This window comes from Thunnus maccoyii, chromosome 2, assembly GCF_910596095.1.
Source record: "Thunnus maccoyii chromosome 2, fThuMac1.1, whole genome shotgun sequence".
NCBI lineage: Eukaryota > Metazoa > Chordata > Actinopteri > Scombriformes > Scombridae > Thunnus > Thunnus maccoyii.
Window position 1 is genome coordinate 4,582,591 of NC_056534.1, and position 27,969 is coordinate 4,610,559.

The 27,969-nt window shown below is 41.0% G+C and overlaps 1 protein-coding gene across 1 annotated transcript; it reads right to left on the reverse strand.

The window, feature by feature from the left end:
• Positions 1-256: 256 nt before the first annotated feature.
• Positions 257-27,941, reverse strand: npepps (aminopeptidase puromycin sensitive). The gene is made up of 23 exons (XM_042432470.1): positions 27,593-27,941; positions 22,400-22,484; positions 22,205-22,282; positions 21,903-22,024; positions 18,897-19,004; positions 14,950-15,150; positions 13,689-13,785; positions 13,559-13,592; positions 12,250-12,364; positions 11,545-11,709; positions 11,220-11,324; positions 11,072-11,132; positions 10,863-10,972; positions 10,526-10,589; positions 10,276-10,415; positions 7,382-7,516; positions 5,149-5,368; positions 4,561-4,703; positions 3,945-4,001; positions 3,651-3,758; positions 2,869-3,024; positions 2,173-2,220; positions 257-1,377 (listed from the first exon to the last, which is right to left on the reverse strand). The coding sequence occupies exons 1-23, from the start codon at positions 27,713-27,715 to the stop codon at positions 1,231-1,233; spliced, it is 2,622 nt and encodes an 873-aa protein (XP_042288404.1). The 5' UTR covers positions 27,716-27,941; the 3' UTR covers positions 257-1,230.
• Positions 27,942-27,969: the final 28 nt, after the last annotated feature.

The window sequence follows — 27,969 nt, forward strand, 5'->3', positions numbered from 1 at the left end:
CGAAAAGTAGTGTTGTGATGTGTTTTTTTTTTTTTGTTTTTTTTTTCTCCTCCTCAGAATATAAGATTATCTCAACATTTAAATAAATCACTGCATCTGATGTCTTATAAAAACACGCCAATGTCTTCATTTCATTGAGGGTGGCAGATAAAGAAACAGGTTTGTTTTTTTTTCCTCCTTTTTTTTTTATAAATATGCTTGTTGATGATTCAAACTATACAAATTCTGACTGAACAGAGCTCTGGGGGGGGGGGGGGGGGGTTGGCGGGGGAAGGGTGGGGAGGAGGGGACGGGGAACGGATAACCATGAACTTTTTCCATTTAAATCTTTTAAAGGAACATCGTCCGAAAAAAAAAAAAAAAAATTTGCATTATACATTATACAGTTTACAATGTAGTACCATGCTAGCGCTGCTCGCCTCATCCTAACCGTTTATTAGCAATGGAGAATCACTGCTGTTGAAAACTACAACACACACTACTGTTATTAACCCCATTCTGCCCAGGTGCCTTCTGCTTTCAGCAAATCACAACGCCCGAACAAGAAGGGAGGGGCGGCGGGATGGTGGGGGGGGGGGGCGAAGGGGGGGGAACACAAACTGAGAGGAGGGGGGACAAAAATGAAACAAAAACAAAAACAAATCATTTTGTTTGTACAGAAAACAAACAGAAGTAAACAAAGCAGCAAATGCAGAAAATCACACTTCATGCATTCAAAATGAGCAGGAAGGAAGGGAGGGAGGGAGGAGGAAGGGGGGAGGAAAGAGGGGGATTCACAGTTTTCTCAGCTACGACGCAGAGGTGGATGAAGGGGAGTGTATACGGGTGTGATACAGAGTGCGTTAGCAGGGTTAGCGGTCGTTACGAGGGTCGTAGTGTTGCAGCGACGTCGCCGAGCGCCGCTTTAACGTTACTTGTTGATTGGCGGGAGGTGCCGTCTGCTCGTGGACAGAATGGGGGTAAAACTACATTCCTGGTCTGACTAAAATGGATTTGCTTTGTTAACGTAGAAAGAGTCTCTTTGTGTTTCCAACACTTTCTTAAATTCTTGGCTTTATCTTCTTGTTTCATAGTTTCTTTAGAGAAATGAAGCCTGCTGTAAGTACGTCTGGTCGCCCACTCTGGTCTGTAGTGAGGGGGGGCCGAGGCAGCTATGATGCTGGGAGGTCCGCGCTGGAGGGAGAGGGGGGAGGGGGGAAGGGGGCTGGAGGAGGCGGCGGGGGCGGCGGCTCAGACGGGGGGCGCTTTGCGCTGCAGTAGATACTGGTGGATGTCGTCTGCGTCGCGTTTCAGCCAGGCGGCGTTGAGGAGGATGTTCTCACAGCACTGCTGCACCGTGCGCTCGGCCGCCGGCGCCGGGTGACTCTCGAAGAAACTCTGCAGGGACGGAAAGAAGTTCATGAAGTTCATGAAAGAGTTCACACCTTCTGACAAAGGACAAAGAAATGTAGCTGACAAAACAATGTCAACACAAGGTCCATTTAGTAGAAAAATGGGAATTTAAACATCTACAACATGAACTTTTTCTGCTTGGGAAGATCATATAAGTTGATCAAAAGCTCCAGAACAGCTCCTTAATGGACCTTGCAGTGAGAATTTTGTTTCCAAGGTCAAAAAAGAAATTTCAGTCTCAACAAAGAAACTATCTTTGAAGGGAAGCAGTTAAGTGAAGCTGCTGTTTGTAGGTTTGACATCTTTAAGATAAAATGTCAGAAACTCTTCAACAAAAGGTCACAAGTCCTTCACAAAATAAAGTCACTTCCCCAGAATGAGTCAGAAATACTGAATGTAAAAACTATAACACATATTTGAGTATATTAGAGTTAATTTACTCAAATATGTTAATTTAGAGATGCTAATGTTGCTCTCTGACTATTGGATGTGTAAATATGCAGCTGTTACTGTGAAATCTTTTCTGCCATCTAGTGGTCAAAATTGCTAAATGCAGCTTGAAGAACAGGTTATATTTGTTGTTTTAAGTACTGAACAAATCTGTTCCAAAACAACATGCATTTAATTTCAGAAAAAGGTTGAAATACTTTTGTAAATTAGCACTAAATTCTTATTGTTTTCTCCAGAAAAAGAACCATTTCCAGGAGTACACCTCTTTAAAAAAAATAACTAACGCAACTGCAGAAAAAACTAACGAGAAGTTTCGTGAAGCGCTCTCACCTTTACTTCGGCAGCCATTTTGTCAATAGCGAATCCATCAACTGTGAGCTGCAAAGAAGCAAACAAGAAACATATGAACTGAACAGGAAGAAAAACAACAAACTCGAGAGGTTTCTGCACTTTGACTGAAAGCAGTTTGGTTACATTTTTTATTGAAACTACGACTATCTGCAAACATAAAATGTGGAAAGTCCAACTGCTTTGTGGTTAAAAACAACAGAACTTAAACTGGTGTTTCTGGTTATTTGTGAATTATGATAATTTAGTTCAGAAAGTAGAATAAACGTGTGGTCGTCTGTGTTGGGTAGTACGGCTGTAGATTCGCTTCCAACTCATTTCTATGTGGATAAAATTCGTGCAATCAGGGAGATCTCCAACATCCATCCGGCTTGAGAGAGCGGAAATATCGTTCAGGAAATATTGTTTGTTTATATTCTTCTTTTATAGCTGTGTGGTGAAATACTACAAGAAGCAGAGAGGTTGTTTGACAGTAGTGAGTGTAAGGACTGTGCCAGAGGTTAATGATGTTTCATAAAATGCTGAATTTACAACTTTGTGGACTGTTTTAAGCACACTAGTCATGCTAACTCACACAGTTTATGTTTACAACCCTTTGCCATGCCGTTTCCTGCCCCACCCCCCCTCCTCCTCTGAGCAGGTGGATTTTGATCTGACTGCAGCTTTAGTCTTGTTTACCTTGATGAGCCGTGATATGAGGAAACCACCCTGGTAACGGTTGTAAAGCTCCTCCCAGTTGTCCTTGACAAACTTCCAGGCAGCTTTACGGCCTTGTTTACTGCTTCCTGCTACGCCCCCGATTACTGACACCGTGTCCTGAGGACGAACCTCTTCCTGTCGGGGAGAAGACCCAGAGAGAGGTTAGCTGTAGTGGAGATTATATAAAGGCTCAAATGCTGTCAGCTGGCTGGTGAGAAACCCTCCCTGTTAGAAAACTTGGACACTGAGCCAAAAAGAAAAAGGCCTGAAACTCGTTTGCTGCTAAAACTGCGACGATTAGTCGAACAACAGAAAATCAGCAACTATTGATATGATGTTTGATTAATCATTCTGAAGGTTTTAGCCTCTTAAACATGAGAATTTGCTGCTTTTCTTTGTTTTAGACTAATAGTAAGTTGAATATCTTTGGGGTTTTACGATGTTGTTTTCACTGTTTTCTCATGTTTTACAGACCAAGCGATTAATCGAGAAATAATTATTATTACTAGACAGATATGAAACTTAACTGCACTTTCCTAACAGTGCATTACACACAGCATTTCACTATAAATCATTCAGTCATGGCCACACAGCACTGAAATGTCATTTAACACAAGGTCCAGGAAAAAAAAACAACAACAACCTCAAAACCTAAACTGTAACCTCCAAACCACATGATTAGAAGCACATTTGTTGATATGTGACCTTTGTTTCATTTCCTCTGTCACTCAAAACAAAACCAAAATCGTGGTCATATGTACCGAGAGGGCGAAGGTGAGGACTTTCTGGATGAGGTCAGGGGCAGATATGGCGCCGAGCACTCGCTCTATACGATTCTTCTCTTCCTGCATGTCTGCTTGCTTGTGAAGCTGAGGGACGAGACAAAGAATAGATATATGAGAGAGAGAGAAGACAGAATAAATCTAATATTCTGACAGTGATCACTTCTGACAACCTTTTCTCATTCCCTTGAATGAGAAAGTGTGTCCTAACTTTTGACTGGTACTATATCTAACATGTTAATTGTGCAGTTTGCTGATCAGCTGAAGTTTTACCTTCATCATCGTGTCCAATGTGGCACTGTCTCCGTGCTTCAACACTGTTAAATACACCTGAAAAAAAAAACAAAAAAAACACAAAATTAATACTTCAGGGAGAAACAGCAGATATTATTTCACACAGAAAATGTTTTTTAATGAGTGTGACAATTGTTGAGGCTGTCATCTGCTAACTAAACCCATCACAAGACAAGATGTGTCTGTGGGGGATCTGTACAGTTTACCACTTCAGCTACACAATTTCCTGGAAGAAACCCTGATGTCATCCCGCGAGCCTTCACCCGACTCACTGCACGTCAACTACAGCAGCTGACGACTTGGCAATGGCACAGATAGGCAAATAAAAACAGTTGAATCTAAGTGTCTATCCTACACTTAAACAAATACGTTTGCAAGAAAAGCGCTCAGGCCATATTTTGAACGTGGTTTGGTTTCAGAGAGTCAGATGTTGAACAGAAGACATTTATCTGCAGGAAATGCAGGCTATCAGTTGTTGTCAGTGGCAACGATAGAAGCCTCTTTTATCACCTCAAACAGAACCATGAAGGAAACGAACATTTGGGGAAGTGCTCCAACAAAAAAGGGCCACGTGCGTGGACTTCTCGTTGCTTACCGGGCTCCTGAGGTCTGCAGGCAGGCTCTGTTTGCCCTCCACGTGGTCCTTGAATCTCCGCCGGGCCTCCTCCAATGTGGGTTTGTGTCCCGCCTTCCCCAACTTCCCAAGAACCAGCCCTCTCAACAGGGCGTCCAGATGACCTGCAGGACAACAACATCACACTCGGGTTATTGTCCTTCTCACCCAACAGCACCACGCTCCTCCACAGGTCGGGTTAAATCTAAGCTTCATCACAGGATGGTAACAATAATTTGTATAAACCAGAACAGTAAAGTACAAGTATGAGCGTGAGAAACACTCGACTCTAATTCCCAATTTATGTATTTAAGTACATTTACAAAGCTTCAATTGATAAATAAAGTGAGTTACACTTATGTATAATGATATAAACACACTGCATTTTTGGTAGCAGTTAAATCTAAAAGAACTTTTTCTATATCATTTTCTATTTTCTACCCTGCGAGAATCAAAATAACATGGTGTTTCAGTTAAAAGTATATTTAGAGTAAATTAAACTATGCGGGTCTAAAATAAAAAGATTTGAACCACATGACAAGTTTATTCCTGTCCGGCCCCCTTCCTCACCTTCCCCTGGTTTGCTGTCCCAGGCCAGTTCGAGGCCGATGGGAGTGAAGAGGTCCCTGATGAACTCCTGGATCTCCTCGTGGAAGTCTGTGTGGGACAGCAGCGAGGACAGCACTCCCAGGTTGCAGCTGAGGTCGCTCCACACTGTGTAGTTGGGCTCGTTAACAAACGCCTCCATCAGTTTCAGCACCTCCACCGTGCTGATCATCCCCGCGCGAGACTGAAACCACAAAAGAAATTAGCATTTTGTAGAGTTTAAAGATTACAGCAGAATGAAATCACTGTGTGTTTGAAAAATAACAGATTTTGAAGTGAAGGCCTGCCGTACTGAGTCGCCTTTCATGTCACTTTGAAAGATATTAAACAGCAGGTTTTAAGAAAAGCCTTAAATATAAAACCTGGAGAATGACTGGTTGAAATTTGTATTAAAACATCTCCTGATAAATCATTTAGTAAGGGTGCAACTAACAATTATTGTCATTATCGATTCATCCACAGATTGTTTTCTCAATTAATCAATTAGTCGTCTGGTATAAAATGTTCAAAAACAGTGAAAAATGTTGATGACTGTTTCTCAAAGTCCAACGTGACGTCCTCAAATGTCTTTAATCTTGACCAAAAGTTCACAAACCAAAAGATGTTCAGTTTACTGTCACCGAAGACTAAAGAAACCAGAAAATATTCATATTTAATAGTAAAAATAATATCATTCATAGTGAAACTCAAAGTGCTACAGTATTAGTCACATAGAACACATAACATAAAGAAAATATGTCCTGAATAGAAAGGTATTTGGGCCTTTTTTTAAAAAAGAGTCTAGGGTCTGTGCTGCCCTCAAATAGTCAGGAGCTTATTACTGGGGGTCCGGAGACAGATCTGAGGGTGCGGGTGGAGGTTTGTGGTATGATTAGTTGATGGATTTATATGTGAGTAGCAGGACTTTGTAGTCAGTCCTGAAGGAGGAAGCCAGCCAGTGCAATGAAAACAGAATAGGTGTTATATGTTCATGATTTCGCACTCTCATCAGGATCCTGGCAGCGCTGCTCCTGCCAGGGATCCCTGTGAAGAGAACGCCGCAGAAGTCATTACTGCAATGCGCTACAGTAACGACTACACACACGCACACACACACACACACAGTAGCGCATTTTTGTCAACTGACTAATCGATTCATTGACTAATCGTTGCAGCTCTGTTATTTAGAAACAACCTAAATGTGCTTTACTTATGACATATTCTCCAAACCATTAACTGTTTCATTCAAGATTTGGTCACTTTTCTTGTGATTTTGATATGAAACACTTTCTATAAAGTTTCATGTCATAATTACGTCTGAGCTTTGAGGTCAGGATGAGGTCTGTGGTGATTAAGCTAAAAGGTGAAGTAACGTGTGAATGAACTTTTTTTGCCGCCTAGTAATAAACACATCCATAAAAACTGTTTCCCCCTAATTTTGCAATGATCGCTGCTCTACATCCAGGTGAGGACAGAAATGAAAACAGAATCGATAAAGTTTCATTTTAATATGGTGACACCAAATTAACCCTGATGTTCAGTTTAACAACATCATCTCTGGAATTCAATAAAGACAAGATTTACGGTTAGATGCCTGCGTTATTCATCATAACTCAGCATGTGATTCAACCATCGTAAAAAAAACAGTTCTTTCATTGTGACGCCAGGTATGAAGGCATGAAGGTGTGACATGAAACCTAAAACTGACTCACAACAGCAGCTGAAAGAAGTAAAAGAAGCAGCGGGAGATGAATGAAGTCACTGTGATTCATCCGTTACATTTTGGTTACAGAACACACAAAACAGAAAAGACAGATTTACCATTTTTCTGGTCTTTACTTTATCTTTTATGCGTTATAATCATCTGTTAAGACCTTCTGAAGATCAACTGTGAGACGTCATGTTAAAAGGGGAACTCTGTAGCCCGCTCTTCATCTCTGCTGGACGCTAGCAGCTCCAGGCTAACACACCACAATCTCCGACTGGACTTCCTTTCTCCACACATGTCCACACACATGTCAAACTGGCCCTCAAGCCCTATTCAGTCTTCCTCTCTTCTTCTTCTATTCTGCACCATGTATTTGTTTACATTGGGAGGGAGTGGACTTCCTTTGCATGGGGACAAACGATTGGCCATTTGGGGGGTTTCTAAATACTTCAGATGTGGCTCATTCCATTTGTCACGAAGGGTAAAAAAAGCTTTGTGCGTCAGTCTCACCAGGGAGAAGAGGTCGTTCTGGAGGCCGAGCCGGTCCACGGGCTGCAGGCTGAGGTCTCTGATGCCCGGCAGCAGACTCTCCAGCATGGATGAGCTGTACTGGATACGATAGAAGCCCACAGTGCCGGGGTTGATCTGTAAACAATAAAAAGCAGCAGGGACACAACTGGGTCAGCCTGTGGGAAAAAAAGATTACCTCTCACACTCAGTACTCTTATCCAGCATGGCTTAGAGTGAGTGAAACAGAGTCGTACTAATGCTAAAGCTCGGGGGTTTAGTGTTTCCTAAAACGCTGACAAACACTGGCAATTGTGACTTATCTGGGGCCGCGTTTATCAAGCTTCTCAGAGTAGAAAATCACTCCTAACTGGACAAAAATTCTCAGCGACACATTTTTGGTCCTACTTTTAGGACTATGGCCCCGTTTACACCTGGTGTTAACATCCGTCTCCACATGTGTCTTGAGTTGACCACTTGTGATCGGATCTCACTTCCCCGCTCTATATGCAAATAAACAAGGATAATTATATTAATTAATTTGTTTATCCTGTTATCAAACAAGTTGAACTTCTTTGGACCCGGAGGCAGCGATGCAATTCCCTGTCTAGTTGCCGGAAAATAGAGGACGTCAGTTGAGTAGGTGGTCCTTCAATGTGGTCCAGGAGGCATTGCGTTTACACTGCTAAACGAATGTGGTCACAAGTGGCCCAGACCACCTCCGATCCGATCTGATCAATCCATCCTCAATGCGTCTTGGGTGCGTTTACACCTGTATTTAGAGCTGTCCACTTGTGATCGGATCACCTGAGACGGATGTTAATACCAGGTGTAAACAGGGACTAAGAGTAAAAGCATTTGATCAACTCTCTTAACTTAAATCACTCCTGTCTTGGTCAACATTTAGGAGAGCTCCAGAGGTCATCGCAGTTTCTACTTTATGGTTGAGTGTCGTAAAACAGCGGCGTCACACTCTCTCCTAGGAACAGTCCTCCTCCTTACTAACAGTCAGAGCATGATGCTTCATAAATGAGTCTAAATTCCTACTCTGAGGTAGGAATATTTTTAGTTCCACATTAACTTTCAGCACGATTCCTAGGAGTAATTCTGAGAAGTAGACTACATCTACATTACTCCGTTTAGTTCTGTAATGCTGTTTCCTTGTGAAAATGACTTGTGAGTTTCCAGGTCAGGTTCTGTCCACAATGAATCACTTGAACTTTAGAAAACTGCTTAGTCTCTTTTTCTTCACCATCTTTTCAGTTGACAACAGCAAAACTGCATCACAGCCAACATCAGATGAGGTGTAGGACAGATGGCCCAGCTGACCAAATCACTATGTGATGGTCGCAACGTCGTCCAACAAAAATCAATCAATCAATCGTCAGAAAGTTGTCTCATTAACTTTGCTGCCACACAGCCGCCGGCTCTGACTGGACAGCTACAGACAGTCTGTTACTCTGCTGACGTTCATCTCATTCAACCTCTGTTCAGTCCCCTCCGGCTACACTGTGTCAAATTCACAATATCATTTTTGTCATTTACGTATTTTTCTGTTTCTGTTGTCAGACAACGGAATATGAAATAGTCATTTAATTGCATCTCATAAACACTACATGAGCACCAGCAGTCAAAATCATTATTTTATAATCGTGATACTCTGGAAAAGCAGTTTTGGGTGAGAAAACACAGTTTTAGTCTGGACGGAGGGCTGAAACAGAAAGAAAAAGATCTGTTAACAATTGTACTAACTAATGTAAATGTATTCAGAAGCTGAACAGCTTATTGCTCTTAAGTTAGTCGTTAACAGAATGTTGAATAAGTCTGTAAACAGTGTTGGAGCAGTGGGGATTTAAAATCAGTATCGGCTGTTAAAAAAAGTGCAATTCATTTTCAATCTTTTGTTTACTTCCTGAGGAATCTTAACTCAGACAGCGACATCATCAACGGCTCCACCAATTTGCAACTCGTACCCGTGAGACATTGCTCAAGTCTGTTCATGTTCTTGCTGCATTTGTCAAAACCCAAATTGATACTCAAGTCAAGTCAGTTTATTTATACAGAACAATATCATAAATCACTACTTTGCCTCAAGGGGGTTTACAGTCGGTACAACAAACGACACAGATGATGAAAATCTCCCCCCAAACACCAAAAGAGCAAAATTACAAAATGGAAAATTCATATGATACCATTACAGATGGCTTGTAAATATATATATGAAGAATACAGATCCAAAAGGACATCGAGTGACTCCCTGCTTACCAGCATTAAAGTGGTATTTTAAATGTACACTGTGTCTTTGTCAGTAGACTTGGCAAACAATTGTACAAACTAAGCTGGTTGACAGAGGAAGTGTGAGTGATGATCACATCCTCTCCTGCTCTTCCTCCCAACTGACAACGAGGAACTATATTCACCGAACTTTGTTTGACCTTTGATGTTTCACTTGTAAGGAAAATCAGGACGGACTGACGCATATTTTTCTTATGACTCACTGATTCAGCTCAACCAACAATCTGTCACTCCCATGCAAGACACTGGAAACTCCACACAGTCTTGAGTTAACAATAAAAATGGTCCACTTCCATTCAGAAGAGGGTTAAAATTTACCAACGATGGTGATCGTCTAGCTTAAAGTTTTACCTGTTTGTATATAAATGATCTTTCTCACAAACTTGGCCTGACTGCATTTAAAGACAGGCTTGTGGAGCCACATTATTGATGGCATAGTGTTTTTAAATTACGTTATGTAAAAATAGATAGAAAGGCTACTCTGACACTCAGCTTCTAATACTTTCTAAGGCCTTTTATGAGGGATTGAATTCAATGTCTTTTAAGCAGATACAGTGGAAACAGTAGCTGCTTGTGTTGGAAGAACTGTAGACTGGCCTCACCTTGATCCACTGGTCTGGGCTGACGCTGCTCAGGGTGATGGTTGTCTCCGGTCTGTCCAGCAGAACTTTGAGCTTGGTGCATTTGGGGTCCTCGCTGGTACAAATACTAATGGGGACCATCCAGTTGGGGCAATCTTCACCTGTTCCAACAGAGAAGAGAGGGAGCCAATGAGAAACCACCGCAGCATTACATCAACCAAACAAAAAGTCCTGTTTGTGTGACCAATGCTATAACAAAAATCACACTTACCATTATGTGGTCCACTGGCACAGAACTTCTTCTGAGATATCTTGAGGACGCGGTCCTCACCTTGCTATAAATAACATCATGGTCAGTGTATATAAGAGGCAACAAACAGTACAAAATAATCATTTCTGCTGGTTAATTTGACTTTTATGTAAAAAAAAGGTAGGTAGCTAATATATTTTGTCTGGTGAATCCTTAAATCAACCAACCACTGTGGCTGGAGGAGTCTGTCTGCTTTCCTGACCTTGAATAGTTTTGTCATTGCACCGAATGTTTGACATTGATTTAAAGCACTCAAGTCTGGTGGTCGATTTAACAGCTTGTGTCCAGTGAAGCTCACCTGTTCCTGGTCCACTACAATAATCGGGAAGCCCATCTGCTTAGTCCACGAGCTCATCACTGCACCGATGGGTTTCCCACTGGCCTGTTCCAGACAGTCCCATAGGTCCTCTGTGGAAGACAGCCAGAAAGTAGAGGATTAGGAATCCAGGAAATCATATCGCACACCTGTTTCATCTTTAATATTATAGAATATTTCCTGCATGTTACCTGTTGATGCATTTTTATGTTGGAATTTCAAAAGATAGGCGTTCATTCCTTTCCTAAAGTCCTACAGAGAAAAAGAGAGAGGTAAGCCTCGAGATATTAAAAAAAAAAAAAAACAGAAACAAGCTGCAAGCAAACTTTTGTTTCCAACCTCGTCTCCTATGTAGTTGTGCAACATGCGGATCACAGATGCTCCTTTACTGTAGGAGATGGCGTCAAAGATTTCATCTACCTCTGATGGATGGCCTACGTTCACCTGAAGAACATAACATCATCCGACAGTCAAAGCGGGGAACATCCACAGAACACGACCAACCCAAGAGTTTAGAGTCTAACGCTATACCTAACGCTAACACCGTCCTGTGTACCAAGACATTATTTGCCCTTCAAACACTCAAAAATAATAACTTGAGTTAAAATAAATAACCAGTCATCATGAAAACATGGCTCCTAGTGGACTACAGAGTGAATCCCACCTCTATGGGATGGCTGCTGTCCAGTGCGTCCAGGTCCAGAGCGCGGGTGTAGTCGGCTGAGACAAACTGGGTCCAGATGTCGTATTCTGGGAAGCAGTGGTCCACACACAGATATTCGATCCAGGATGCAAATCCCTCATTAAGCCACAGATGGGTCCACCATTCCTGCACACACACATAAAACCAAAAAGACCACATTTTAATGCTCATGTCCTTCAAAATTGTTCCTTTCCAAAATATGATCAACAGATAAAACAAATACTGACAAATGTTCTGACTAACTGGTGGATAATGGGTAAGATGTTGACAAAATAACATTCATATACTGCATTTTCTTTATTTTGGAGATATTTTATATGCATTTCAGTACATTTCACTGCAAACAATGTTTTTTTTCCCACATAATGGATGTATAAAATTTTGGAAATTGATCCTTTTAGTTTAGAAATTTTGTATGTTGTTACTTTCCAACATCCAGAGCTGCTGGGTGAATGGTTTCTCCATTATCAAATGTCTTTCATTTCCTCTTTTTTTTGTCACTTTAACAAACTATCTTTCAGTTAGTGCTACAGTTTTTTTTAAAAGACTCTTCCTATTTTGTTACTATTAATATTATTTTCAGTGTGGCTCACAAGGTGTACAAGTATAGGGCTGACTGAAAGTATTTTGTGTTACAAATAGCTGATAGGGTTTATGGCTGGTTACCATGGTGACCAAGTTTCCAAACCACTGGTGGGCGAGTTCATGTCCCACCACCAGTGCCACCCACTGCCTGGAGGACGAGCAGGAGTTCTTCGGGTCGATTAGCAGAGCTGTCTCCCTGCAACACCACAGAAACTGGAGTTAAAATACAAAGACGGCTGAAGGTCGACACTTCCTGCAGGTTTCCCTTCATCAGCTGCTGGGCTGTTTATTAAAAAAAAAAAAAACTACAACCAGATGGCTGCAAATGGTAGAGGAATGGAGCCCGCTGCTGTACGCGAATCACATGTCAACTGAATACCAAACAGGTGGCAGCACATCCAATAAACTACAGAGCAATTAAAAAGTCATCAGTGTCGGTTAAACTAGAAACACACAACTGCAACAAGTATTTTTCAGAAAAGAAGAAATAAGCTGTTTTATGAGACTTAGAACTCCACAACCACAGTTAAATGTGTGTAATAAAATTTAAATGAAAACTATGATTTAATACAACTTGGGTTTTATTTGTGAAGGTCTGGTGATCGGTTCAGGTGGTTTTGATAACACTGAACATAAAGTAATAGCTAGGATCTTGTAAAATGACAACATCACTAAAAATAGGTCAACAAACAAAAGCAGGTAATCAGACATGTTTTAAACCCCCAGTTAGTCAAACTAATTCAGAAGAGAAACAAATGATTGCAAAAACTGTTCGTTATTAACAACCATCAGACCTGGGTCAACCTTGACCAATCATACTTGTCGTACTTGTGCAAACTCACATTTTTCCAGTTGCCGTGAGGGATTTTTAGCGACATTACAGGTTGACACACTTTCAAGTGGTTGATAAATTGGCATAAATTGTTGGCTTCTTTACAACCTCAGCAATTACCTTGATGAGTACAATGTTATAACTAACTGAACTGATGGCCAGAGCTATGACACCAAAACCCACGTTGTAATAAACCATAGTTTTTCACTTCAACATTAAAGATTCAAGATTCAAGATGAACTTTATTGTCCCACAGAGGGACAATTTGGGAAATTTGTCCTGGGCTCTTCACCCATACTGCAGCATTCAACTTAAAATATTTTGTTTTGTTGCCAATATGCCAGTATAACTTTGTTCATTTTGAAAACTCCAAATAAATGGTTACATAAATTAATTTGTGTCTGGCCTCAGTCGTGAAAGGGTCGTTTCACCTCAGCCATTAATGCATTAATGAAGTTTGTGAATGACATGTTAGTTTTTCCGGTTTTGTTAAATTGAAAAAAAAAAAAAAAAAGATGATGGTTTTAAATGCAGTAAGTCAGAGCAGCTCATATTTACCTGTAAGTAACAAGGCCCCAGTTTTCCATGGCACCTAGAAGGGAGGAAGCAGCACATATTTCACTTTCACTTGAAACATTTTCAGTGGAAATGTCTCAGATTTCAGAATGAGGATTTGACAACTACTGACCAGCAGCAAAATCAGCAATAGCTATGAGATCAATTTTAGGCAACGGATAAGGAACACTGAAGTAGTCTTTGTAGAAAGGTAAGGTCTTAGTTGCAACCTGCAAAAAAAAAGAAAAGAGCATTTAAAAACTTCAATCTTCTTATTTGAGGTCTGTCAGTCTTAAAATATCAGGACAAAGTCTATACAATCAGACTTATTGAGACAAAATGGATCAAGCAGAGAAAGTATTCAGGTTGAAATTCATCATCGCACAAATACTGGTAAATATGTCTGTTTTCTGTGCATTTAATCACTACTTCAGTAACATTTCTTAAAAGGTAGAGTCAGAGATTCTAATCCAAAACACTTTTTGTGAAATTCATCAAATATCTCCTCACGGTCCGCTAGCTCTGTTCTGTCTGTGCGCTGAAAAAAAAATCCAGTGTCCATACGCAGCACTGGCTCTGCAAATGGGCATGTAAACATAATGATTCAGAAGCTAATTAGCAACAGGGGGTGTTTGTGCACAGGACAGGGGGAAGTCATCAGAGCAGCTGTCTGTCTCCCGTCTCCAGCACCGGTAGAGTTGCGAGGGAGAGAGAGAGACGCTGTGGCCAATTCACATGGAAAGTGTTTTCTCACGGTAAAGATACGCTTCCATTTTATTGAACGTATCAATCCACACTGAATCTGAGACAGTCTCACGGAGACCTCCCACGTTTTGGCAGCTGTTTACATCATACAAATATCCCGCAATATGTGTGTTTTGAACTTATTAACCATATAAATGAATCAATAAATACAAACACTGTTGATTTCTTGCCATGGAGCTGGTAAGCAACCTATTTTGGTTCAGTAAATTTGTGCGACAGACGGTTGCTTCTGCAGACGGAGACGCTAATCGCAGGTGAAGTGAGAAGTGGGAGTGAGAGTGCGGGTGGACTGTTGTGCTCACATGAGACGAATTTTGTTTCCCCTGCTCATGATAATGTGTGAGAGGAACAGAGGTGACTCTACAGCTGACGTATCACTGTTGATTCTGTCGTATTTCTTTTTTGGCCGTTGCCATGGCAAAGTGCGTCCATGAATTTGGGGGGCGGAGCTTCTGAAGGTGCATGAAGGGAGGGGTGTGTTTGTTTGGGTGTTAAGTTCAAATATCAACAATCTTTCTCCAGAATGACTGACTCTACCTTTAATCCAGGTCTGTGGTCAGTGTCAACAGTGGTTTCCTGCCCTGAAAATGTGAAGAAACCCCCCCCCCAAAAAAACCCAACATGCTCACCTCCAGAGCAAACTTCCCTTGTTCTGCCTTCCCGACGGGCGTGTAGACGCGTACCGTTACACCATCTGATGATTGATTCTCCACAAAGTCATATTCACCGATGACAAAAGCTACAAGGTATGTGGACATGATGGGTGTGGTGGCAAACTTCACTTCCACGAGGTTTTCATCATCTGGATATGGCTTTCGATCAATGACATTCTGGACAGGAAAGAAATGTGACACATGATAAGGAAACGGAAAACTAAAAACAAAAAAGCATTCAGCTGAGCTGTTCATGTTGGGACAATGCCATGATTTCACAGCAGATCATTGGTCAAGAGAAAAAGCTTTCGACTCCAAACCTTTATACATTTTTTATAAGGCTAAGAGTGATGTTGTCTAACATAAACAGACTAAAAGTCTGAAACACTACCGGCAGCTGTTAGAGGCTGAAATATTCATTACACGAGTGTGGTGCCTGGAAGTAGAACAAACAACACACAGATGATTTTGTTATTCTAAAAGCTTTACCGGCTGTGGAGGTAAAAAAATTCAAGTTTGTTCTGATGGTCGTGTTAGAGCAAAGGTCATGAGGTCATTAAAGAGTAACCACACACCCAAATTTTGCAACCTCCCCTTCCAGCATATTTTAAAAAAGCAGAAGAGGACTGGACAATGACTGTAAGGGTCTTGACCTCGTGGCTGCGTAGTGTGTGACACAGGAAGTAAGGTGACATTGACCGACCAACGCTCAGTGTAGCATGAACAGCCACAGCGATGTTAAAAAGGTGGTAGTCAGAGCTAACCAGCCATCAGCAGCTGCTGTCAGACTCTCCGTGTCCACACTGGAAAAAAACAAAGAGTCCGCTGCAGCTTTGACCATCACTAGAAGCACATTCACGGTCCTTTGTAAAAGTTTCTGTGTGGCACCTTTGTTGTAGCTGAGCTAGCGGTTCTGCTACGAGAGGCTCTCCGGTGTGTTTGTGTCAGTACGTAGCTGTTAACATTCTTTTCTTATATAAATTTCATGACGTAGATAAGATCAAAAACGGTTGACTCTGTCAGCGTTGGTCTTGCAGGGGCTGATTTAAAACAGTAGTTGGCGTGTTGAGCAATTTTCAACCCATTTTAAATTGAGTGTCAATGATAATATCAACACCAGCATCACAGCATTCATCACAATACAGCCGTATAATTTAGTTTACAGCTCAAAAAACACTTTTAAGTGTGCAGTACCTCTTTAAATTCAAAACAGTTCATCCTCTGGAGAGATGCTGGTATTCTAACAATTATTTTAATTATCAATTAATCTGCTGATTCATTTCTTGATTAATCCAATAATTGTTTAGTCTACGAAATGTTAAAAAAAAGACAGTGATGTCTTCGTACTAACAATGACTAACAGTCTAAAATATTTAGATATTCAATTAGTTCTCATATGAAAAAGAAAAATAACATTTTCACATTTGAGGAGCTGGAACCATCAAATGTTTGGTATTTTTACTTGAAAAATGACTGAAACTATTAAATCGATTATCAAAATAGTTGCAGATTAATTTTCTGCCGATTGACTAATTGATTAATCGACTAATCGTTGCAGCTCTTCTTCCTATTAGTGTTTGGCGTTTAACAACTTGGTGATTATTAGGTTCCATCCTCAGGAATCTGAATCATCCATTAAAAGGATAAGGCTGATATTTTTTCCAACAACGAATCCCATGAAAAGACCAAAACCAACAATGTGTTAGTCCATCTGTCAATACTTTCTGACTTCCCTACTGTCTGTTGTTCTCAGCTCCAAAACCACCACTGCTTATTGATAACACAAATCTTTAAAAGCTCACAAATATATTGTCTCATTTTCCTTAATTTCCTAAAAAAAAAAAAAGCTGGCTGCTGTACTTTTTACCAAACAGGAGGAAATTGGTTTGGGACTCTTTTCAGCAGCGGATGAATACACCTTTGGTTCTCTAGTGAGTATTTCTGGCGGTGTATGTTCACAGTGATGAAGGAGCGTGTCACGCAGTGCAACAGCGCGACTCACTGATGTGTTTTTAATAGTTTTCTTTCAACAGCGGAGGTCTGCGACACAGAGGAATAAGATACATCAGGCTTTAGATACACACACACACACACACAATACTTGTTAGGAGATGAGTTCATTGTTGGTTTTGGTCTTTTCATGGGAACTGTTGACAATATGAAAAATCTACAACATCGCCACACATCAATTTAGTATCAATGTTGTCACTTACGACGATCAGGCCTGCAGTTGTTGAGATATCTTTCAATATTTGAACCAAAGTGTAAACCACTGACCTGCATCTGTGTACACAGTCAAGCTAAAAGCTGCATTGTCTTGCGCTGGACTTTAAAAGGTCACAGTATACTTGCTGAGAAAAATACATTTCAACCAGTATGTGCACACAAAAGGTCAAGAGCTGGACTGGCATCAGCCTATGGCAGAGCACAAGTCCTGCTGGACTGCAATTCATCTATTACACATCACTATTTCTATTATTAACTAGGGTTATTTTCCATAATCATTGGTAATTTGTCTTTAAAGAGTCCCTCCAGACATGTTTTAAGACATAAAAATACTCTCCTTGGAAAAATAATGTGTGTGTCTGACAGAGTTTTTCCACACACAAGTACAATTAGTTTGTGTGGATTAGCTCTATGTATCTGCAATATTGCTCATTTCCAAACCACTTGACATTAAAAAGTCCATTCATGCACAGGAAGCTTCAAGTTTCCACATCACACTTGTGTAAGTTTCATGATCGATGACCATGACCGATGTTCTCCGAAATAGCTGTGATGTCACAAAGATCCTGCTGGTAACCGTTACACGTGTTAAAAATCAGATTTAAAAAAGGTGAGCTCACACAAACTTTCCACTTTCAGCGGAAAGTGAAATGTGAACGTGTGAAATGTGGAAAAACAGCCTGAACAAACATTATGCACAATGAAGCTGTCTCGTCAAGTCTCTATTTGATATTAAAAAAAAACAAAAAACAAACACATTATTAAAGACCGACAAACTCATACTTAGTCATCAGAAACACCCAAATTTAACTTGGTCAGCGCCCAGATGAACCGTGTTAGCCTGGAGGGGTGGTGTTGTTAGAAATAATCTAAGCCAGATGATGTTTTCTGATGCAATTTTGCTGCAAACGCCTTCAGTTAAGGGGGTAGTTTGGATTTTTTGAAGTGGGGTTGTATGAGATTATCCATAGTTTTATATAATTATTCTCTCTCTCTCTCTCTCTCTCTATATATATATATATATATATATATATATATATATATATATATATATATATATATATACACACATACATATATATTTATAATCCTACGCATGCTGCACACTGTATCACGCCGCAGATTAGCTGTTCTGCAGCGTAATACAGTAAGATTACAGGAGTTCTGCAGTTGAGAAAATGAAGTGCCAAAGGACAGTAAAGGGCTGTCTGGCAGCGGGTAAAGTGGTGAAGATATTCTAAATATAGTGTACACTTAAACTGATATTGATTTTTTTTTTAGTTGGGCCTTTTTTTAGACGACTATAATATTTTTTTCTGCCGACCTCGTCCACAGCTGTACATTGCTTTGCTTCTGTGCCTGCTTCTCCAAACTGGTAGCATGCCGACCGTAATACACTGAATATACATAACCACCTCATTCTACCTCCCTTACAAAAAATCCAAACTATCCCTTTAAAATCACTGAAAACAAAACACAAGATGTGACAAACAGCAGTTACATTTCACATGTAGTTTAACACAACATTAGCCAGAGGTAGAATGTGCAGTGACTGTCTGATATGTAAGCTACACTAGAAAAGAAGGAAAACACACACACACACACACCAAAAAAAACAAAACTTGGCCTCAGAATGTGACCCAGGCTGTCCGGGGTTTAGAGTTTCTCAGAGGGAGGAGTGAGAATATGACACATACCATATTTGACAAGGCTACTCGGTCCTTGGGAACTATCAGAGCGATGTCAAAGGTGGCTTTGATAGCTGGCTCATCCCAACAGGGGAAAGCTCTGCGAGCGTCCGTGGCCTAGAGGAGGGGGGGGGAGGGAGGGAAGGGGGGGACAGACAGAGACAGGACACAAAGTGAGACGCTGTGTATTGAATCCAGATGAGTCCAGACTGTGTTTGGATCCAGCTGAGGTGAACTGCAGTTCAAAGCCCATCATCAAAGCGCATCTTCAGCGTGGCGTCTCCGCCACGTATCTGTGAGCAACTACGATCGCTAAACACACGCTGGCGCTCAGACGAGCAGGTACAGAAGACCGCGGGAGGCTGTTCGCAGACTGGATACAACCAGGGCTGCAGATGATGAAGTTGTTCAGTATAAAATGTCAGAAAATGGTGAGAAATGTCGATCACTGTTTCTAAAAGCCTAAGACGACGTCCTTAAGTATCTTGTTTTGTCCCGACCAACAGTTCCAAACATATTCAGTTTGCCGTCATAGACGACTTAATAAACAAGAAAATATTCCCATTTAAGACGTTGTTTTTTTCTTTACAAATGACTCAAAATGATTGATTATCAAAGTAGTTGGAAACTAAGTGATTAATCAACTTATCATTTTATAAATATAACTACACAAAAAAAGAAAAAAATAGTAAGAAAAGCTGAACGAATGACACCTCCTCTGTAGACTGATGAGGAGGTCTGTTGTCTTGTAAACAAGATTTTTTGGTCTTTCTACGCATGTAGGGAGTCGCTGTGGTTTCCATGTATAGCAATTATTCGGGTGGCCGACTCAGATTTACACCAACCACACTTTTATTGTCTGTTTTTTTTAGACATTTCATTTAGTTGTGTGAGCTGCCACCAGACTCCTTCACTCTCAGTAGGAGCAGGAGTCCAGTGTTTCTGTCTGTGCCAGGTAATGCCCTGCAAGAATGTTTTTCAAAGCTGATTTACTGAAAGCATCGAACGTAGCTGTGGTATTTGTAGCATTCCATTTAAGTAAATGGACTGGGACCAGACGATTTTATCTACTAAGAAGACTTGAGGAGGGAGGGGACATATGTGAGTGTGAGCTAGTGACTAATAAGAGAAGCCGTTACTGAGCTGATTATCATCAGTGTCGGGACAAGTTCAAAAGTCATAAATGACTTATTACTCATTTTAAAACTCCTGCAGTTCTAATCAGATTACTCATCACTTCCTTCACTCACAGCCCTCTGAGTGTCTTTCTTTTAATAAAAACCAAAACAAAAATCATACCGGTAATTTTTTATCTTATCTAGATTTTGTCTGACAGACACTGATTGTACCACCATGATGCATTTCCTGCTGTGTTACAACTGATCCCACTCTTTCACATTTGCTTTGTCATGTTTGGTGCCTTCCAGTTGATTGTGACGTGGACACAACTTACATTTTAAAAAAAGAGATATTTTGATCACCTGACGCAAAATAATAATCAGTTCTATTTATTTTGCCTCTGCCAGTTTGTACATAATTGATCTTCTTCCCTCCTGTGTTACCATCTGTGTTGTGACAGCTCCAGGAGAAGTTAGCCATGGCGAAAAACACCTTCCTTAACAGATATTGACAAAGATTCGAGATCATCACCTTAAAACTGTTATGTAATGCTACAGCAGCACTAGGAAAAGAAATAATTAACACATTGCATTACCGTGATTGCTGTCCTGTGATGCACGACGTTTATTGTGTTTTGCTTTGTATATATTAGGATATCTGGGAAATCTTATGATATTTGGTGAAGAGAGTTTCTATTAAGACAATACAAACTTCCTGCTCAGCTTGTAGGAAGGTCTGTGTCATATAAATGGATTTCAGACCATCTCTTGGTAGGATTTAACTGTTCTGAATTGGTAGATGAGTGCGATAGAGGTCGGATCATGTTAGTTCGGGACCGGACCGAGACCTCCTCCTCTACAGCGTCTTGGTGAGGTTGTCCTGGTCAACACCTGAGTGTGATTACTGTGTTCAGATCTGCTGAAACTAATCGTACCGAGGGGGAAAACAAAACAGAAACCGATTCAACCGGTCTAAAAAAGCGCATGTTTGAAAATGAGTTTGAGCTCGGTGGCTCCTGTAGCCGGGGGAGCTTTGCATACTGGGATGCAAATGAGCTTCTGCATTTTGCTTCTCTTGTTTTTTGTTTCTGTGTGAAAGGAAACCGAAACCAAGTCGGAAAACGCATCAAATTTACCAACAACCACTGATTTGGACCAGAGCAAACCAACTATAGGTTTGAAAACAAATTTTAGCGCGAGCAGTACGAGGCCATAAAATATTTTGGTCCTGCTCTAAAGGACGCTATGCGATTCTGAAAACAAAGCTGAGCAATAATTATGTAATTTTTATGGTCTAATTGTGTGGTTATTACCTTGAACTTGGACTGTAACACCAATAACAACAATATACTGATTTCTAACTAAAGTAGGTCATCAGTACGTGAGGTAACCAGTCTGTCACATGAAATCTGTGTGAAGCCAGTACCTGAGTGTTGCTGAGAAGTGTCAACCACAATGAAAGACAGCCAAGACAAAGTTTTTTTTCTGTTCACTTTTCTGGTCACTGACTCACTCTTCTGTGTGTGTGTTGGAAGGATTAATGGAGAGAAACGAACCTTGACCTACAACTTATTTTTAAAAAAAAAAAAAAAGTGCAAAAAAAGATAGGGAACGCATGTGATTGATGACTTTTACATGCACACTGCTGGTTTATATCCTGCAGGTGACGGTGTCCAGTCTAGACTGACCTGGATTGAACTTTCTTTTCCAGAAACACATGTAAACAGCATTTTTTTTCAAAAGCATATAGAGTGAAATATGAGCTATTGCCTAATCTTTGGGACAATTCTGGAAAAACAACAACATTCACATGACCGTCACATCCTCCTAACATTGCAACCCAGGCAAGTATTGGGTTAAGCAACCCCCCCCCACCCACCCCAGGCCATCGACTCACCTCAAACTGTGTGACTGCAGCGTAGCGGATCTCTCCACCCGGAGTTGTATATTTACTTCTATAGAATCCTTTCATTTTGTCGTTCAGCTCACCCACAAAGTCTATCTTCAACGTGCCAGAGCCTGGGGAGGCGTGCACAGAGAGAGTTGCACTGTTCGTTCAGCCATGACCAAGGGGGGAAAATTTGTTATTTTTCAAAAGCAACAGTGATAGAAAAGTGGTTTAAAAAAAAAAAAAAGAAAAAAGAAAAAAAAAAAAAGCAGGGACAAGCAACAGCAGAGTGACATCGAGTCCCTTCTTACCTTTCTGTAGAGCGCTAGGAAATGACAGGGTGACTTTCTCATCCTCATTTTGATAGTTGAATCCTGTAGCATTAATTTCTGAACAGAAAAAAATAAAAGATGAGATCAGACGAGAGCAACAATTTTCCATTTATGACAATTTTTTTTTTTTTAATAAAAAGGGGGGAAAAAAAAGGCGGAAAAGCTGACACTCACCTTCTCCTCCCTCCGGTGCAAAAGAAGCTGTAATGATGTCGATGTCAGCACAGTTCATCACAATCTGATTTGTGGCTTGTGTAACCTGTAAATATTGACATAAAAACAGCACAACTTATACTTTGATAATCTTTGCTGTGTTATGATTCCGAATCCAAATCTGTCCAGGAACATGAAGGACATGATGATGAGTATGCAAATAAGCCAGAGTTTTTGTTTTGTGTTTCTTTTAACAGGTGCAGGAAAGAAGCTACTGGCTAGGGTTATGGTAGGGGGTTATGGTTAGGGTTAGGGTTAGGGGGTAAGGGTTAGGGGGTAAGGGTTAGGGTTATGGTTAGGGGGTTAGGGTTATGGTTAGGGGGTTAGGGTTATGGTTAGGGGGTTAGGGTTATGGTTAGGGTTATGGTTAGGGGGTTAGGGTTATGGTTAGGATTAGGGGGTAAGGGTTATGGTTATGGTTAGGGGGTAAGGGTTATAGTTAGGGGGTAAGGGTTATGGTTAGGGGGTAAGGGTTATGGTTAGGGGGTAAGGGTTAGGGTTATGGTTAGGGGGTTATAGTTAGGGGGTAAGGGTTAGGGTTAGGGTTATGGTTAGGGGGTAAGGGTTAGGGTTATGGTTAGGGGGTTAGGGTTAGGGTCAGGGTTACAGAGGCCGAAAGGCAATACTGGTCACTGATAAAGAATCTGTTGAGGTATGAAAAGAAAAACAAAGAAAAGAAAACTAACTACGGAGCCTCTGACATGTGATGTGTAAAAACTGATTGTCCGACTTATTGAGGGCCGAATACAGTCTCACACATGGATGCGGTGCAGTTTTTCCAGAGACACTTGAAATGTTCAGGAACATTTCCTGCATGGGGTCATAAGTAAGCCACCTCAAGACCTGGTGACATTTCAGGGAAAATACCAGTGAATGAAAGCAGTAACACAGCAGGGAAGGAGGTTACGTCTGTCTGATGAAGCTGCATCAATCGTCCAAAGCTCCGTCAGATGCTGAGCCACCTTCAAAATCTTCAATCTGAAGTCTGTGTGTCTTGGTGCGACAATATCAGAGCATTCTGTTCTGTTCTTTTCATCGTTATTATCTTTAATATCACATCAATAATGTTAACTACTCTTTCGGAGCGCAGAGCACAGTTTTGGTGAGCAGGCATACGGAGAACAGAGATGCCGGGTGTCACATCCATGGAAAAAGAGAGACTGCAAACCGGTTTGTAATTAAGGATTTAAAATTCACTCGTCACTCCTGCTGATTAACGGGGGCTCGGTGGGTGGACATGCCGCTCCGCCGGAAATATCTCTAAATGTAGCTACAGCATTTCAACTGTACAACTGTAACATTACATCGCTATCTTCATACTCTCTGCTACGCACTCAACCATCTATCCCAGCACTGCCGTGACACGTGTGAAAAGGCACGAGACGGATATGTAGCTGCATGTGTGAATAGTGAAGATCACTAGCGGTGCCTGAAAGGTTACCCCAGTAATCTACCAGGAACTATGTGTGAAAGAGGCTCTAGTGACATTCATGGTTTGTGGCAGCGCTGCTGTTTGAGACGCTGTCGGAGGCTGACACAGCGACAGAGAGCCAGTAATTATGAAACATGCCGGGCGAGTGGCAAATTGCCACATTGCTCAGGTTTCTTCCACTCCATTGTATGTTACCAAAGCTTTCTACAAACCGCAGGTAAACAGGGTATTACTGAAGCAATCTGTCACTCTGGTGGAAAAAGTTTCACTTCCTAGCAAACACACAGCCATTAAAAAAAACAAAACCAGCTCCTGCTGAAATGAGGATTTTGTAATTACCGAAGGGAAACATTTAAATGATTAATACAAGAACAGAATGTTTGAATATATTCAGAACTTATTTGAATATGTTCTATGAATATATTTTGGCTGACTATATTTTGAATGGTCTTGCTTTTTTATTTTATTTTCCAGCATAAAATTTATGCCTATACACACACTCCTTGTGCTAGGTGTTGTTCTAAATGTTTCAGTACTAATGTCGATCAAATACCAGATATACTGATCCCAAAACCCCCAAAACATACTTGTGGAAATTGATTGTCATTTCAAAAAGCATTCAATGCCAACTTTCACTTAGTTTAGTGCCAAAACAATGACTAGATTAACTGACAGAAAGATAATCAACTGAATGTTCAGTTTACAATGACTGTTGGTCAGACAAAACATCGTTCATTTTACAGATTTGTATTCATGTTCTATGGAGGTTTAGTTATTTTATTATTATTAATTTATTACTATCATCTGTTCTTGAGAGTGAAGCAGTTTATATCCCATTGGATAAGGTGTCATTTAAAGCTAGTATTTACTATTTTACACATTTGAACCATGTATCATGATGTGGTCCGTCTTGAATACTCTGATAATATGAGTATTTACAGACAGGTACAGGTGTTAGACCACTTAGCTGACAGGTGTCTGCGCTTGCACAACAGAGCAATTTACACGCTGCAACAACAAAATCCTGAAATAAACTGAAAGCTGGTTTGTTTGTTTTATGTGGTAGTTATATAGAGGCTAATATCTTGTTATGCCCGCTGTATCAACAAGCCAACTGATTCACTATTACAGGACGGGTTCACAATTTCTCAAGTCTGTCATAAAACAGTCAGGAGTCCGAATGAACAGTGAAACATGTTTTTTCTTGCTGTAATCATTCCTCCTGTTCATACTGACCATTAGAAGATCCCTTCATAATGCATTTACGATGGAAGTGATGGGGGACAAAATGTAAATGTATTTAAAGTTGATCTGAAGTTAATATGAAGCTTCAGCGTCCAAATGAGTCAAATCAAGTAGATATCTTTCAATGTTACAGTCTTTTTAGTACCAAAGTTCCTCTTTTTGTTACTATACTTCCACCGCAGCTCAACAAGGAAACACAAAGAGGGAATTTGATGCTAAAAAGACTGTAAATGTGTCAGATATCCACTTGATATGACTAACTCAGACTGCTGAAGCCTCATATAAACTTCACATCAACTTTTAAATGACTGTGTGGACACACTGTGGATTTTGGCCTCCATCACTTCCATTTAAAAACACATTTGAAGGATCTTTTAACAGCCAGTATGAGGAATGATTACAGCGAGGAAAACCTCTTTCACTGTTCATATGGACACCTGACTGTTGTTTTAAGACAGACTTGAAAAACTGTGAACCCATCTTTTAAGTCAGCTGAGGGGTAACCAATGTTGGGCTGCAGTTTTCATATCAAATTGACCCAGAAGGGATGTTAAAAAGAACTGCTTAACTAGAGCTGCTCTGATAACAACTAATCATTCCATTTCATGCTCAGGTCAGTGTTAGTAGATTCGTATGTAACGTTTAACTCAAGTGAACTGAATGTGTGCGTGAAGTGGAGGGTGAGAAGGGCGACATGATGTTGCCATGATTCAGCAAACCTCAGTGAGCTTTAGCCAGCGACCAGGTTACTTCACTTCATTCACTGATATCTGATTAATAAAACCAATCACAATGTTTGTTTATAATAACTTCTGGCACTGAGAGTGAACCAAAACAGTAAAGTTGCATCCGGACAGCTAAACAATGAGCTGAAACTTGCTATGAACCTCTATAAAGCTGAGTGGAGCTGCAGAGTCGCTGATAATTCTCTGTAGGTTCATCACTATGAGCCACGACCAACACATCCAGCCACTGACAGCCAGTGGTGGAAAAGTACATTTTGCTTAAGTACTGTACTTAAGTACAATTTTGAGGTACTTGTACTTTACATTTGATGCTACTTTATACTTCCACACCACTACATTTCAGAGGGAAATATTGTACTTTCTACTCCACTACATTTATTTGACAGCTTTAGTTACTTTTCAGATGAAGATTTGACACAATCCTCTCCCATTAATCATCTCACGACCCCTCAGATTAATCTGGTGACCCTTTGGAGGGGCCCGACCCCTAGGTTAGGAACAACTGGACTAAACTAGCTAACTGTATATAAAGTAGTTCAAACCAGCTCCACCTCCAGCAGCTACAACAGTAACATGCTGCTCTAACACTGATGCTTCAGTATTAATAATCTATGATGTCATATGTAATAATACATCTGCCGTCCCAGATCCTCTCTGTATGGAGTTTGCATGTTCTCCCCGTGTTTAGGTGGGTTTCCGCCGGGTGTTCCAGTTTCCTCCCACCATCAAAAACACGTATGTTACGGTTGAAAGGACCAGTGTGTAGGATTTAGTGGCAACTGTAGAAACATGGCGGTGCAACATGGTGGGCTCCATGGAAGAGGACCCGCTCCATACGTAGATATAACAGGCTCATTCTAAGCTAACGAAAACACAATGATTCTCATTTTAAGGTGACCATACACTAATTAAAACATACTCATGAATATTATATTCCACTTCTGCCAAGTCCGTTCCCCTTGATACCACTTAATTCTGCACACTGCACCTTTAATACTCCTGTCAGTAACCCTGACCAAGGCACTGGCAAAAAGAACTGGAGTTGGTCCCCGAGGCGCTGCACTGCGGCTGCCCACTGCTCCTGGTGTGTGTGTGCACAGGATGGGTCAAATGCAGGGGATCAATTTCCCTACGGGGATCAATAAAGTAACACCTTCTTCTTCTTGAAACCATTACTTTTACTTTAATACTTTCACTACATTTTGCTGCTAATACTTATGCACTGTTTAAGTAGGATTTTATACATTGCTGTTATTGGTGCTTTTACTTAAGTAAAGCATTTGAATACTTCTTCCACCACTGTGCATTGGTGTCACAATGAGTTAACGTTGGTGACACACAACAAACTGCTCTTGAGCGCATTTTCAGGAGCTGTTAGCAGACAGCTGCTAAGCTAACATGAGAGTGCAAGTCTGCTCCATACAGGACTGTTGTGCTAGTTAGCTTCAATTAGCGTGCGGCTAGTCGCTGAAATACGTGCCTAACTGTTATATTTTTATCTATGCGTTTCTTACAGCCACTATGAGCCATGTCAGCAGTCTTGTCAGAGGTGGTTAGCTCGGTTAGCAACTGACAGCTACATGCCCAACACCGCCAGCTAACCCGGGCTGCTACTGCCGTTATCAGCTCTACAATTAGCTCGCTAGTAAACGTTAGCTGGTCAGATTACATAACAACATCCCCGTCATGCACTGACAAATGTATGTAGCTTCACAATCCGGTATAACATACCTCCACCACCGCCTCCAGCTTGCCCTCGAAAGTGAAGTCGATGAGGTCGGGCTTCAGACACAAGCCGTAGTTGACGGGGTAAACGTCAGTCGGTAGCCGAACGAAGGGCCTCCTTTCGGGCATGGTTGCTGTGTGTTTGGCCGGCTGCGCTAACGAATACGGTTCTGTGTGTAACTCTCTGGATGTTAACAATACAGAGCTGGTTAAAAAACGGGCTTCGACGGGTGATCACGGACTGCAGGAGGCGACTCTGTGTATGAGATGTATCCCTCTCCGCACTGCCAGCTACTCTTCTCTCCGCTCGGAGCCCAAACAACTCAACTTAACCAACGTCGACCCTACAGACACACTACGTCATCACGTTTCAGCGCTACGTG